We start from the raw sequence: 12057 nt of genomic DNA on the forward strand, positions 1-12057 counted from the left end.
CAACCTCAATGTAGGATGTTAGCTCTAGTAAAAGCATAGGCTCTAAACACTGACTTTTTGTTTCAAATCCTAAGCCCCATGACTTACTAGCCAACGACCTTGACCAAGCTGTTCATCCTCTCTGTGCCTTAGTTTCCTCATCTGTAAAATGATGATGATGATAATGGCACCTCCCTCACGGAGCTGTTATTAGGGTTACATTTTCTCAGAAGAATGTCTGGTACATTCAATATATTTAGCTATTTATATTATTTAGTGCACAGGCAGCTTTTATCTTGGGAAGTTTTATTAATAATTGATAACGTTTCTTTTAAGAACACAAATAGGTCTAGTTGCATAAAGGCATGATAGCAGAATGGGGTTGAGGTAACCAGCTGGAAATTTTAGGGAAGAAAGCGAAAACATGAAAATGAATCCCCGTTCCTTTATTTAACAGCTAAATAAAAGGAACCCCGCTGAAATACAGAATTTACTTGAGTAATAATGACCCCAAAGGGAGAAAGAAAGAGGAGGGGTTTCTAGGGAATGTCTTGTGTGTTTGTGGGGGTGGGGGTGGGCGTGTTCAACTTCCATTTCATAGCCATTCCCTGTGTGTGTGAGTGAGCAGCCGTCCTCACCATGGGTGCACACAGGACTCTGGGGTGCAAGAACAAAAGGCAAGCCTGGCTGGGTAGCTCAGTTGGTTGGCGCGTTGTTCCCAGGTGCCAGGGTCTCGGGTTTGATCTCCAATCAGGGCACATGGAAGAAGCAACCGATGAATGAATAAATAATTGGGATGTTCCTCTCTCTCTCTCTCTCTCTCAGAAAAAGAAGAAGATGAAGAAGAAGGAAGAAGGAGGAGGAGGAGGAGGAGAAGGAGGAGGAGGAGGAAAGGAGGAAGGGGAAGGGGAAGGGGAAGGGAAAGAAAAGAAAAGAAAAGAAAAGAAAAGAAAAGAAAAGAAAAGAAAAGAAAAGAAAAAAGAAAAAGGCAAGGAGAGCCCTGCAGGCATGGCTCAGTGGTTGAGTGTCGACCTATGAACCAGGAGGTCATGGTTTGATTCCCAGGCAGGGCACATGCCCGGATTTTGGGCTCGATCCCCAGAAGGGGGTCTGCAGGAGGCAGCCAGTCAGTGATTCTCTCTAATCACTGATGTTTTTATCTCTCTCCCTCTCCCTTACTCTCTGAAATCAATAAAAAATATATATTTTTAAAAAAGAACAAAAGAAAAAGGCAAGGAGAGCCGGAGGAGGGCTCACAGTCCCAACACCTCCACCTGGTGGAGTGGCAGTGGCAGCGGCAGTGGCAGCAGGCAGACGCCTTCAGAGGGGCGGGCAGCCTCTTCAACTTTGATGCTGTGCAGAGCGCCCAGTGAGTTCTGCTTCTACAACTTCAGAGGAGTTAGCTGGCCCTTCTGTTGCCTGCCTCGGGTATTATTTTAGGTGTTTAACTCGAGTAATTACTGTCACTTCTGCACTTCGGGAGGGCCCCTTTCGGTCAGGCTGCCTGTTAGGCAGCTTGGATCTGAATTCTGACTCCATCCCCTTAGATGTGTGACCTCAGGGAAGCCAGGTAAACAAACTCTCCTCATGTGAAAACAAGGATAACAAGCTTTTGTTGTGAGAAATAAATGTTACCTAAACGATTAGCAGTGCCTGGGGCATAGCAAACTGTCAATACTGTAAATGGTATTATTATTACCTCTTGACAGGAAGAGCGTCAAGAGGGATTATCTTCTGAACCCCTTAGATGCCCAACATTGCCTGTCCTCTGCCGGGGAGGGAGGAAGCCCCGGTAGCTGCTGAGATGGCTGGTGTCTGTTTCCTGCTGGCTAGTCATCTGCGGAGGAACTCAGTTGGAGCCGCTGCCATCCCCTCATGCCCCCCTCCTGTGTCCAGATCAGCTTGTTGGAGCAAGTGCCTTCAGACAGCACAATTCCATGTTCTCTTTCTCAGCTTGCAGGCTTCCTAACATGTAATAGGATCCTAAAGAACTTACGAGTGAACCCTGGACATGGGCAGGACTTTCTTCTTGCCCCCTCTCGAGTTTTGGGAAATCCAGGGCCAGAGCTGCCACCATTAATTAGGTGTGATGGGTACAGGACCTCTGTACCCATCGCTTACTCTTCATTAATGATAATGTTTCCCCTTTGCATTTACAAGACTTGATTGATCTCTAGAAGGACGAGAAATCAGGGTTGTGAAGCTGAAAGGTGTCTCAGACGCCAACTTGTCCAACCTCTCCACGCCTCACCAAGAAACTGAATCTTGGTATCACACTTTGTGTTGGTGAATTATTCCACATTCACCCTCTCCCCTGGACTTCCCGACAGTCCTTTAAGGGAGGTTATCAGTATCCTTGTTCATAGATATGGAAATTGACTAAATTAGTAGCGGTGTGATGTTAAAGGTATAGACTCTGGAGCCAGAGTGTTAGGGTTCAAATTCTGGCTCCATGACTGACTAGCTGTGTGACCTTAAGCAAGTTACTTCACCCCCTTGCGTCCCTTCTCCCCATCTGTAAAATGCTGCTAATGCCTGGGGCAATGGCAGTGCTGAATGAGTGTCAGCTAGAATGTTATTCCTTAAGCCAGAACACAGCAGACATGCTGATTTCTTCAACACATGTTCACTGAACCCCTACTGTGTGCCAGGAACCATGCAAGGTACTGCAGGCAGAGGGTGAGCCAGACCCATGGTGGTAGGAAGAACCGAACATTCAGGGCCATAAAAGAGTTTGATCTTCATCCCAGAGCGAGAAGGAATGGTGAGCCGAGAAGGGACTGATCAGACAGATCTGTGTTTTGAAGAGTCTAGTGTGACTGCAGTGTCGGGGACAGATTGGTGGATGGCAAAAGGATGCAGGCATGAGGGTAGGAGGCTGAGGAGCACAGGCACCTGGGCCTGGAGCTCAGAGGGGAGGTCTGTGCTGAGATAAAAATGTGTGCCTCGTGAGTGTGCAGGCCGATGGCAGCCAGCATGGTGAGGCGGCCTGGGAGAGAGGCTAGAACTGTGCCGTCCAGTACCGTAATCACAAACCACACGTGGCTCGGAAGCCACTAAATGTGCAGCATCTGAATTTAGATGTGCTGTAAGTATAGACTACACACTGGGTTTTGAAGCCTTAGTATAAAAGAATATGCGATATCTCACTATAGTAGTTTTTTTATTTTGAACATGTTGAATTAAATAAAATATATTCTTAAAATTAATTTGACAGTTTAGCGTTTTAAGTTGTGGCTACTTGAAAATTGAAAAGGGGTTGGCATTTGTGGTTCTCAGTGTTTCAGTGGATCTAGAGTGGGAAGAGCAGCCGGCACAGACCCAGCCCCGGGAAAGGACAATGTTCAAAGCGAAGTTCCCACCAGCACCTTCATTACTGGCACGCTTCTAGGTGGAGAGGATTGTGTAGGATAGGGGCATGGGGGCAGCGGGTACGTTCCAGTAAGAGGAAAGCAGGAGAGAGAGGAGGTGGGTGATGCATCCAGTCCCGGAGTTTGTGCTGTATGGGAGAGGGTGCCCAGCTCAGAGCCCCTGGAGAGTCATTTCCGCACAGTAGAGTGGAGACAGTTTCTAGGCTCCAGTCTGTGGCTGGTTTAATGTATGCATCAAGCCCCTAGCTTAGGAAGGCCGAAGGAAGCCGACTGTTCCTTAGGTTTCACCAATTCTTAAATACTGTTTTCCACAAACCCCTCTTTAGTCCTTCGTGGACGAACAGGTCCGACCCACCGGATGTGGGTGGGAGCGGCCCCAGACTGAAGGGGCCGTGGTTCCCGAGCCCTGGCCTCCGTTTTCCTGTCTGTTACTCGAGGAGTTGACTAGATGACCTTAAGACCCCGTCCCCTTCCCGCAGTTTGCTACCCAGACAGACAGGTGTGCGCTCTGTACAGCCGAACACCCTGCAGGCGGCGCTGCCGAGCGAGGGTGTGCGAGACTGTTGGGAATGGGGGTGGGCGGGCCGCGGTGCAGAAACCTAGCTGCACGACCGTCAGCGAGAATCAAAGGAAACTGCTCACTTCATCTTGGACACGTTTTCTATCTATAATTGGTAAATATGCAAATGAAAGGCCCACATGGTCTGAAAGGGGCAAATCAAGCTCTAAGCGAACGACAAGGACCGGGCCCTTCCCCGGGGAGCCCGGGCACCCCGCGCGCGTCCCTCGGCGAGCGCCCTTGGCGGGAAGGAGGCGGAGGCTCGAGGCTGGCTGGTCGCTGCCCCACAGCGGCCGCCGCCCGGGGGCGCCCCAGGCCCGCCCCCCCTCACCCCCCCACCCCCGCCACCAAGCCACGCGGGTCCAGCCTCCGCGCCCCGCGTTGCTGTGGCTTCCGCCGCCGCCTCCAGGCGCGCCGGACCGCGGGGTGTCCTCGGCGCGGGGCCCACCGCATCCTCCCCTCGCCCCCAGGCACGCGAGGCCGCCCGCGGCAGGGTCCTCGGCGGCTCCCCAGGGCTCCGGGTGGAGCGGCCGGCTTTGTTCCCCGCGGCCCGACGGCGTGGAGCCCGTGCGTCTGGCGGCGGCGGCGGCGGCACTGCAGTGGTGGGAGCCCGGCCGGCCTCCCGCCTGCAGCCGGGCGCTCGCAATGCACCAGCGCGGGCGCCGAGCCTCGTCGGGCCGCCCGGGACCCCGGGTGGCGGGCGACTGCCGCGCCCTCCTGCGTTAACTGCTGGAGTCCGTCCCCTCCCCGGCCCGCTCGCCGCCGGGCGCTCGCCGCAGTACCAGCCGCCTCCCCGCTCCCGCCGCCCCCCCTCCCCGCGCCGCCGCCGCCGCCGCCGCCGCCGCCGCCGCCGCAGGAGAGCGGGAGGGGGGGACAGAGGAAGGGAGGTGGCGGGGCCGAGCCCAGAGCCCGTCCCGGGCGCTGGCAAGCGAGCTCGGGCCGCGGCGGGAGGCGCCATCCGGGGACCGCCGGCAGCCGCGGTGCGCCTAGCCCTCCGCGCGGCTCGCAGCCACCTCCCCGCCGACCCGGCCGCATCCTCCCCGCGGCAGGGAGAGAAGCTCCCCCCTCGCCGAGCAGAGACTCCTTGTTTCCTCCTCGCGAGGCTGTCGCCACCTGCATTGCCGAGCGTGAGGGGTCCGGGAGGCGGAGACCTGGGCACCGCGACCCACCATGGCTCAAGCGGCCAAACAGCTGAAGAAAATCAAAGACATCGAGGCGCAGGCCCTTCAGGAGCAGAAGGAGAGGGAGGAAAACAGGAAGCGAAGGAACCGCTCCCGCGACCGAAAGAAGAAGGTATGAGGGGGCGGAGGCGGCAGTCCAGCGGCAGAGGCGCCTGGAGGTGGCTGCTGGGGAAGGGGCTCGGCAGACCCGAGCGAGGTGGGGGCGCGGGGCCGGGCGCCGGCGGAGTTGGTGCCGCCCGAGAGTGGAGGGCACGGGCGGAGGAGCGGAGAGGAGAGGAGGGAAGAGGAAGAGAAGCTGAGGTGCGGCGGGGAAGAGGAGAGGGCAGGAGTCTGGAGGGCAGAGCGGGCGGCCCGGAGGCTGAAGGCGCGCAGAAGCCGGGGGCCCGCCGGAGCCCGCGGAGACCTTTCAGCACCCTGGACAGCTGCCGGAAGCCCCGCGCTCTACGGGGAGGAACTTTTCTGGGCTCCCTGCCCCCGGCGGGTTTGGTGGGCTTGCTCCCTTGGGCTCATCGCCTCTCTGGCTTTCCAAGGAAGCTGGTTTGGGTAAACGCGGCTCCGGGCTCCGGAGGTTCCTCTGCCCGGCGCTCCCCCCATAACCCACTCTCTCGCGTGGAGGGCATCGTTCCCAGGTCTCTGGACAAGTGGGGCTCCTGCCCTTCCCTGTCCCTTCTGGAGCCCAGGAAGCGCCTTCCTAACCCTCTGGGACGGCGCAGAAAGGCATGACCCCGGGGCATTTGGCAACGCCTTCTGTGCGGCCACTTTAGATTAGCAACCTATGGCCTGGAGGGGAAGTTCCTTTGGAAGCAGACACGGGTGCTGTCCAGCCTGGCCCGCGGCCTGGTCAGAGAACAGGTCTGCCTTTTCGTGGAGACAAGCTATGTCCCACCGTGACCGGACCTCTTAGGTAACTGCTGCTGTGTTCAGCACTTTCCTTCTGGGTCTGGGGTCTTCCTACCCCTGACTCAGAGCACCTTTAGAAACCCCCTTGGTGAGAAGAACCGTTGGGATTTGAAGGGAAGGGGCAGTTCACTGGGCAGAGGGCTCCAGACCAGAGGTGCTGAAGGCCGCCCCCCACCCCAGGAGGCTGAGCTCCAGCTTCAGGAGAGCCATTTTAACCCGAAGAAGTCGAGGTGGAGCGTGGCCTGCGAGCCTCCCTGCTGGGGAGAAGGGCCCCTCGGGGTTCCAGGGCAGAGGCATTGGTCTTGGTGAAGAAGGAAATACTTTTTTTTTTCCTGAACTTGTCTCACCCTGAGAAAAAAAAAAGTGAGACCTTGTGGTCGACAGCGGATTGTGGGGAACAGGCTGCCTGTGGGTCCCACTCCACTGGCCAGTTGGTCAGCCGGACCAGCACCCAGCCTTTTCCTAAAGAGGAGGCGCCCAGGGCAGAGATGTGCTCTGATTGTAACCCAAGTAACCGATACGCCTGGGCTTTCCGGTACCCCTTCAAAAGGCAGCCCCTCCTCCCTCAGGGATTGCCATCTTGTGTGTAAACAGTAGTTTCACAAAAGTACCACCCCTTTAGCGGGCCAAAAAAGAGGCCTTCCCCAAACCGATGGTGAATCAGAGTTTGGGTTGGTGCCACGGAGAGATCCCCCCCGCCCCCCAGGCCTGCTGCTGGGGTCGGAAATACCGGAGCCCATCCTGTGAGTCAGGCAGGGGGGAGTCTGGGGATAGCTGATGGCGATCACCCACTGTCTTGGCATGAATGTAAACTTCTTGCTAGGAAGCGTGCTCTCGATTTCCATTCCTGCCTATTGCGTTAGGAGCTGTGCCAACCCTCTCTCCAAACTGCTCACTCAGTGTTTTTATCCCACTTCTCGCTCTCCAGCTTCTTCCTTGATGCTCCTGATACCATAAATACATAATTTTTTGAGCAGTAGTCCAAAGAGAACTCTCCCTCACTCTCTCCTTTGATTTCTTTTCGTTCTACGAAAAACCCTTTAATGTAACTCCGAATCATGACTGCATGTAATACACGCATACGAACGTGCAGTCTCAGTGTTCTTTTTCCTCCTCTGGTCTTTATCTTTACGTCTTTACTCAACTTTGTTTCCATTTTCAGTGCTGGATGATGGTATACTCCCCTCGCCCCGGGCTGCGTTATGTTGTTTTACTAGCTGGTCACAGCATACTGCGTCAGTAAGCATTCAGAGCTCTTCCATACAGATTTTCATTTATTTTATGCAATATTCTGGGTGCTATGATTGATACAACAATAATAAGGAAAGTTAATTCTTAGCGATGTCATAAACTCTTAAAGCTGATTCTTTGGGTCAAAAGGAATATGGTACATGTGTATTTTTATGATGATTTTGAGTTCTTTTAGCCATTGCCATGGCCTTGAGAGAATATTCCACAGAATAGAGTTAAAATTTATAGCAAAATACAAAATCACAAGAAGGAGGAAGGCCCAGAGGGAAAGGTGAGGGAGGCAGAGAAATGCAGAGAAGGATGTTCAGAGCAGGTGGAGGAAGCGCATAGAGGGGCTGGGTAAGCAGATGGCTGGGATGAGGTGGGGGGGGGCGCTAAATTGAAGGTTCATAGAAGGTGAAGTCTAAGACCCATTTTTCACAAACGAAGTTGTTTTTCAAGGCAAAGTATGTTAAAATCAAGTAGCTGAGGACTTTATGGTTGGTCACAGACTATGGGGATGCTATGGAACCATCCTGACATCAGCATGAAGAAAGAACTTCACCCATGCAAATAAACATGTTATTCCAGTGAATTGGTAAATCATATGAATGTATCGCTAAGCAATGAGCATTCTGAATTTACTAAAAGGAAAGGGGTTTGTCCCGTGGGGAACCTGCTTCACGGGGACTGGCTGAGCAGAGCCGCATCCCTCCCCATTTGTAGACATAATCACGGTTATAACATCAATGGTGGTTGCAGTTTTACAGTTGATGAAATTGTGTGGGAAGGCGCTTGCTATGGGGTGCTGTGCCACGGGGGATGGAGGCTGATGTTGTGACGCACTGACTGACACAGATAGAAACCACCTTGACACAGGGAACTGAGCTAAAACCCCGGCGCTCTGAAACGCCCGCATTCTTCTGGGGCTTCATTCAGTTTTCTGTTTGTGTGGCACCGTCCTCGTCTGATGCTTGCTGGGGGAGCTGCAGCTTTAAGAAAAAAAAAGAATAAAATCCAGTATTTATGACATGTACTGATAAGTCCCCCTGCTTCTGAAGGTTTGGATGGAAATAAATAAATTGCAAAGCATGAGAAAAGCATGCATTTGCATTAAGAACGACAGCTTTCTAGGGCTGAGGAAGCCTCGGGCATAAGAAAGCGTGTGCTTTTTATGTTTACCCAGAGCTTGAGGTTAGGAGAGGAGGACAGGGAGGTCATGGCGGAAAGTGGATGGGAGGAAGAGGAGCAGAATTAAAGAAAGGAGGAGAGGATGAAGAGATGAAGGAGTAGAGAGGGAAGGAAGGGAGCTGGCAGTAAGCTCTGCTTTATTCTATTTTAGAAATGTTTTTATTGATGTTTTAGAGAGAGAGGAAGCGAGAGAGAGAGAGAAACATCGATGTGAGAAACGTTGATTGGTTGCCTGCATGTGCCCCCACCAGGGATCGAACCCACAATCTGGGTATGGGCCCTGACTTGGAATGGAACCAGCAACCTTTTGGTGCACAGGACAATGCTCAATCAACTGAGCCACACCGGCCAGGGCTCAGCTATATTAAGGTTAACTACCTGCAGGTCCAGTTAAGTACCCTGCGATAGTGTTTACCAAGCTCTCAGTCCCTCGCTCTCTCCATGTATGTCATCTTCGGATGTCGGTGAAGGAAAAGATCATATCCTGTTCGTAGCAGTGTACTCAACACCTAGCTCAATACCTGCCAAACAGCAGGCATGCAGTAAATGAACCTGTGTGCAATGAGTGGTTGAGTGAGTGCATCTATATTTGTATGCTGGATGTTGTCTTGGTCATAGGCATGTGTTCAGGTGAACAATACACTCTTTGATTGGCTGCATTTTGGGGGAGGGGTGGGATCTGAAGAAAGCCCGATATTGCCTTCTTTTCTAATCATTTGCAATGCAATAGAAATTTGTAGGCAGGCAGTGGAACCATCTAATTTTTTGGTGCAGTGAATTCTACCACTGAGCATGTAGTTAGTTCCTTGCAGGGTCTCTGCTGCACTAAATGTCAAGTGGTTTTAGCCATTTGGAACAACAGCAGTGTTTGCACAGGGCCTCGGGCAGCCAAGCCGAGGACGCACAGAAAGGAAAAAGCAAGCCCCAGAGTGGGAAGTGACCGTCACCACTTTGCTGTGCACGCCGTGCTGGCAGCCCCTCCAGTGTGTGCAGCGCTCCCAGAAGGGCCCGCAGCCTCCCTCGCACAGCTGGACCAGGCCCTGCTCCTGGACTGCAGAGGTGTCTTTGGTTGATCCAGTGATTGGAACCACAGAGGAGAAAGGGGGTACCTGCATGAGACTGAAGTGGTTGGCCAGCCTTATCACTTATCACCAGGATGGTGATGGAGGGTCATCTGGGCCCATGTTGCCCATTTGTAAAGGTCCTCAAATTTACACTTTGGTTGTTATCTCCAAATGAGTTTATACATTTAACCCAAGAAAATACTGACAAGACCAAAAGACAATGTTTGGTCTGGTGGGGCTCAGTGCTTGAGCATCAACCCATGCACCAAGAGGTCACAGGTTCAGTTCCTGGTCAGGGCACATGCCGAGGTTGTGGGCTCGGTCCCCAGTATGGGGCATGCAGGGGGCAACCTATCCGCTGTTTCTCTTATCGATGTTTCTCTTTCTCTTTCTCTCTCCCTCTCCCTTCCTCTCTCTGAAATCAATAAATACATACCATATTTTCCGGCATATAAGACGACTTTTTAACCCAGGAAAATCTTCTATACGCCCAGTCGTCTTATACGCCGGAAAATACGGTATTTAAAAAAGAGAGAATGGTGTTCATCACACATCTTTAAACCCAGGTTCCGTTGCTAAATGACATCACTAGTATATGTTGCAATGTGAATTGATATTCATTTGGCTTTTGAATAGTATAATTCTGTTGCATTGCATGTTCATTACTAAATGTGTTAATTTATTAGTTGCAAGCTTTAAAAATATAACTTTGGTAACCCTGCTTTGACGTCTCTTCTTATTTTAGTACCTTGGGAACCTCAAAAAGTGGAAGTGGCCCTGCCCTTCTTGAGCTCTGGGAGGTGCTTGCAGTGGCTGAAGATGTGGGAATATTCCAAGCCTGCTGTATGTCCATCTTCCAACCCAGTGCCCCCCTCCCTGCTGCAGAGGCAGTGGTGGGGGGAGGATGTTGTTCCTGGGTGCTCCTGTCACCCCCCCCCCCCCCAGCAACCATCCACCAGACCAGGAGAGCAGGTTTTTTAGGGCAGAGATGTTATGCCCTTAATTATGTCCAGATCTATATGGTTTGCACATCATTTGCTTCCCAAAGCCACTGTTTAAAGTGGGGCAGTAGCTGAAATTCAGAGCCTGAAGCAAGTGACCTCTCTGTCAAGGGGACCTCAAGCTAGCCTCTGGGACCTCTCTCTTCTCTTGCTCACCCCAGCAAACTAGCAAACTGCTTGCTCACCAGTTCTGCCTGTCTCCTCTCAATATAGCAATGCCTTTTTTTTTTTTTTTTAACTCAGTCTGAGGCCTCCTTCCCCCATCTTCCAATAAAAATGAGCAAACATTGGGGAATGGATACTGTGTGCCAGGCACTTTTCACATATTCCCATGCTTTGCCTTAATCATGCCTTTGTAAGGCTGATCTGTTATCCATTTCTTCCTCCATCAATGCCAAAGCCCATCCCTCTCTTCTTTAAGAAACCTTCCTGAATGTCCCTCCTCACTTCCACCCCAGTCAGCCTTATTCTACACTCTGCTATTTGTCGACCTGTCATTTTTTCCAGTGTGTGTGTGTGTATGTATCACACTCATTCTTGTTTCCTCCCTTCTACTAAATTGTAAGCTTCGTGAGGGCCAAGTCTAAGTCTTTGTACATAACCATCAGTGAATATTTATGGCTTGAATTAACTTAGAAGCTACATTTAATAGGTTCAGACTTTTTTCTTGGTCTTTCTATTTGATTTTGGAAGACTTGGTTCTTCCCTCCTCCTCCCCCCTGAATTATTCTGACCAAAGCAAAGTCTGTCATCATCATAAAGTTTTTGTAAAAAGGCTGATAAGCTTTGCTTGGCTCCATATCTCCATTTTTGGTTCTTGAAAAAAACAAACAGTTCAGCTCAGTTGGTTGGGCGTCATCCTGTGCACCAAAAGGTTCCCGGTTCAATTCCTGGTCAGGGCTTAATCCTCAGTAGGGGGAGTGCAGGAGGCAACAGATCGATATTTCATTCTCCCATCGCTGTTTCTCTCTCTCTTTGCCTCTCCCTTCCTCTCTCTCTAAAAATCAATGCAAAATATTAAAAAAAGAAAAACAACTTAAAAGTCTGTGTCTTACAGAGCATTAGGCCAGGAGTCAGATGGTTCTAGTTCCAGCTCTTGCATTTATCAGCTACGTGTAGTGAACAAGCTCTGAATTTCTCTGAGCATGAAATCTCAGTATTCGTCTGGGAATGCCAGCACATTATTGCGGTACTGGTAAATGAGAAAAGGGTACTTTCAATCATACCTTCATTTTATTTTCAGGAATGGAATGAATTTTCTCTTTTGACAAGATTTACAATCGTAGACTTAGTTATCTACATGGGTCCAGCCTATAACTTTGAGATGGGCTTTATTAAAGTTCTGCCTGGCAATTGTACCTGTATATCAAAAGGGGAACAAAAACGTGGTTCCTAGCCCTGGGTGGGTAGCTCAGTTGGTTAGAGTGTCCTCCTGATATGCTAAGGTTGTGGGTTTGATCTCTGGTCAGGGCACATACAAGAAGCAAACAATGATGCATAAATAAGTGGAATGACAAATTGATCTCTCTCTCTCTCTCTCTCAAAAAAAAAAAAATAGTGGTTCCTAAATTTTCTGAGAAT

General features: G+C 51.3%; 1 protein-coding gene across 1 annotated transcript in view; it reads left to right on the forward strand.

Moving 5' to 3' along the window:
• Nucleotides 1-5079: 5079 nt before the first annotated feature.
• The window catches only part of ANK1 (ankyrin 1), a 208456-nt gene continuing 201478 nt past the window's right edge, over nucleotides 5080-12057 (forward strand). Inside the window, exon 1 of the mRNA XM_008143869.3 lies at nucleotides 5080-5202. Within this exon, the coding sequence (XP_008142091.2) occupies nucleotides 5080-5202 (123 nt within the window). The remainder of the gene's footprint in view (nucleotides 5203-12057) is intronic.

Source organism: Eptesicus fuscus, chromosome 8 (genome assembly GCF_027574615.1).
Source record: "Eptesicus fuscus isolate TK198812 chromosome 8, DD_ASM_mEF_20220401, whole genome shotgun sequence".
NCBI lineage: Eukaryota > Metazoa > Chordata > Mammalia > Chiroptera > Vespertilionidae > Eptesicus > Eptesicus fuscus.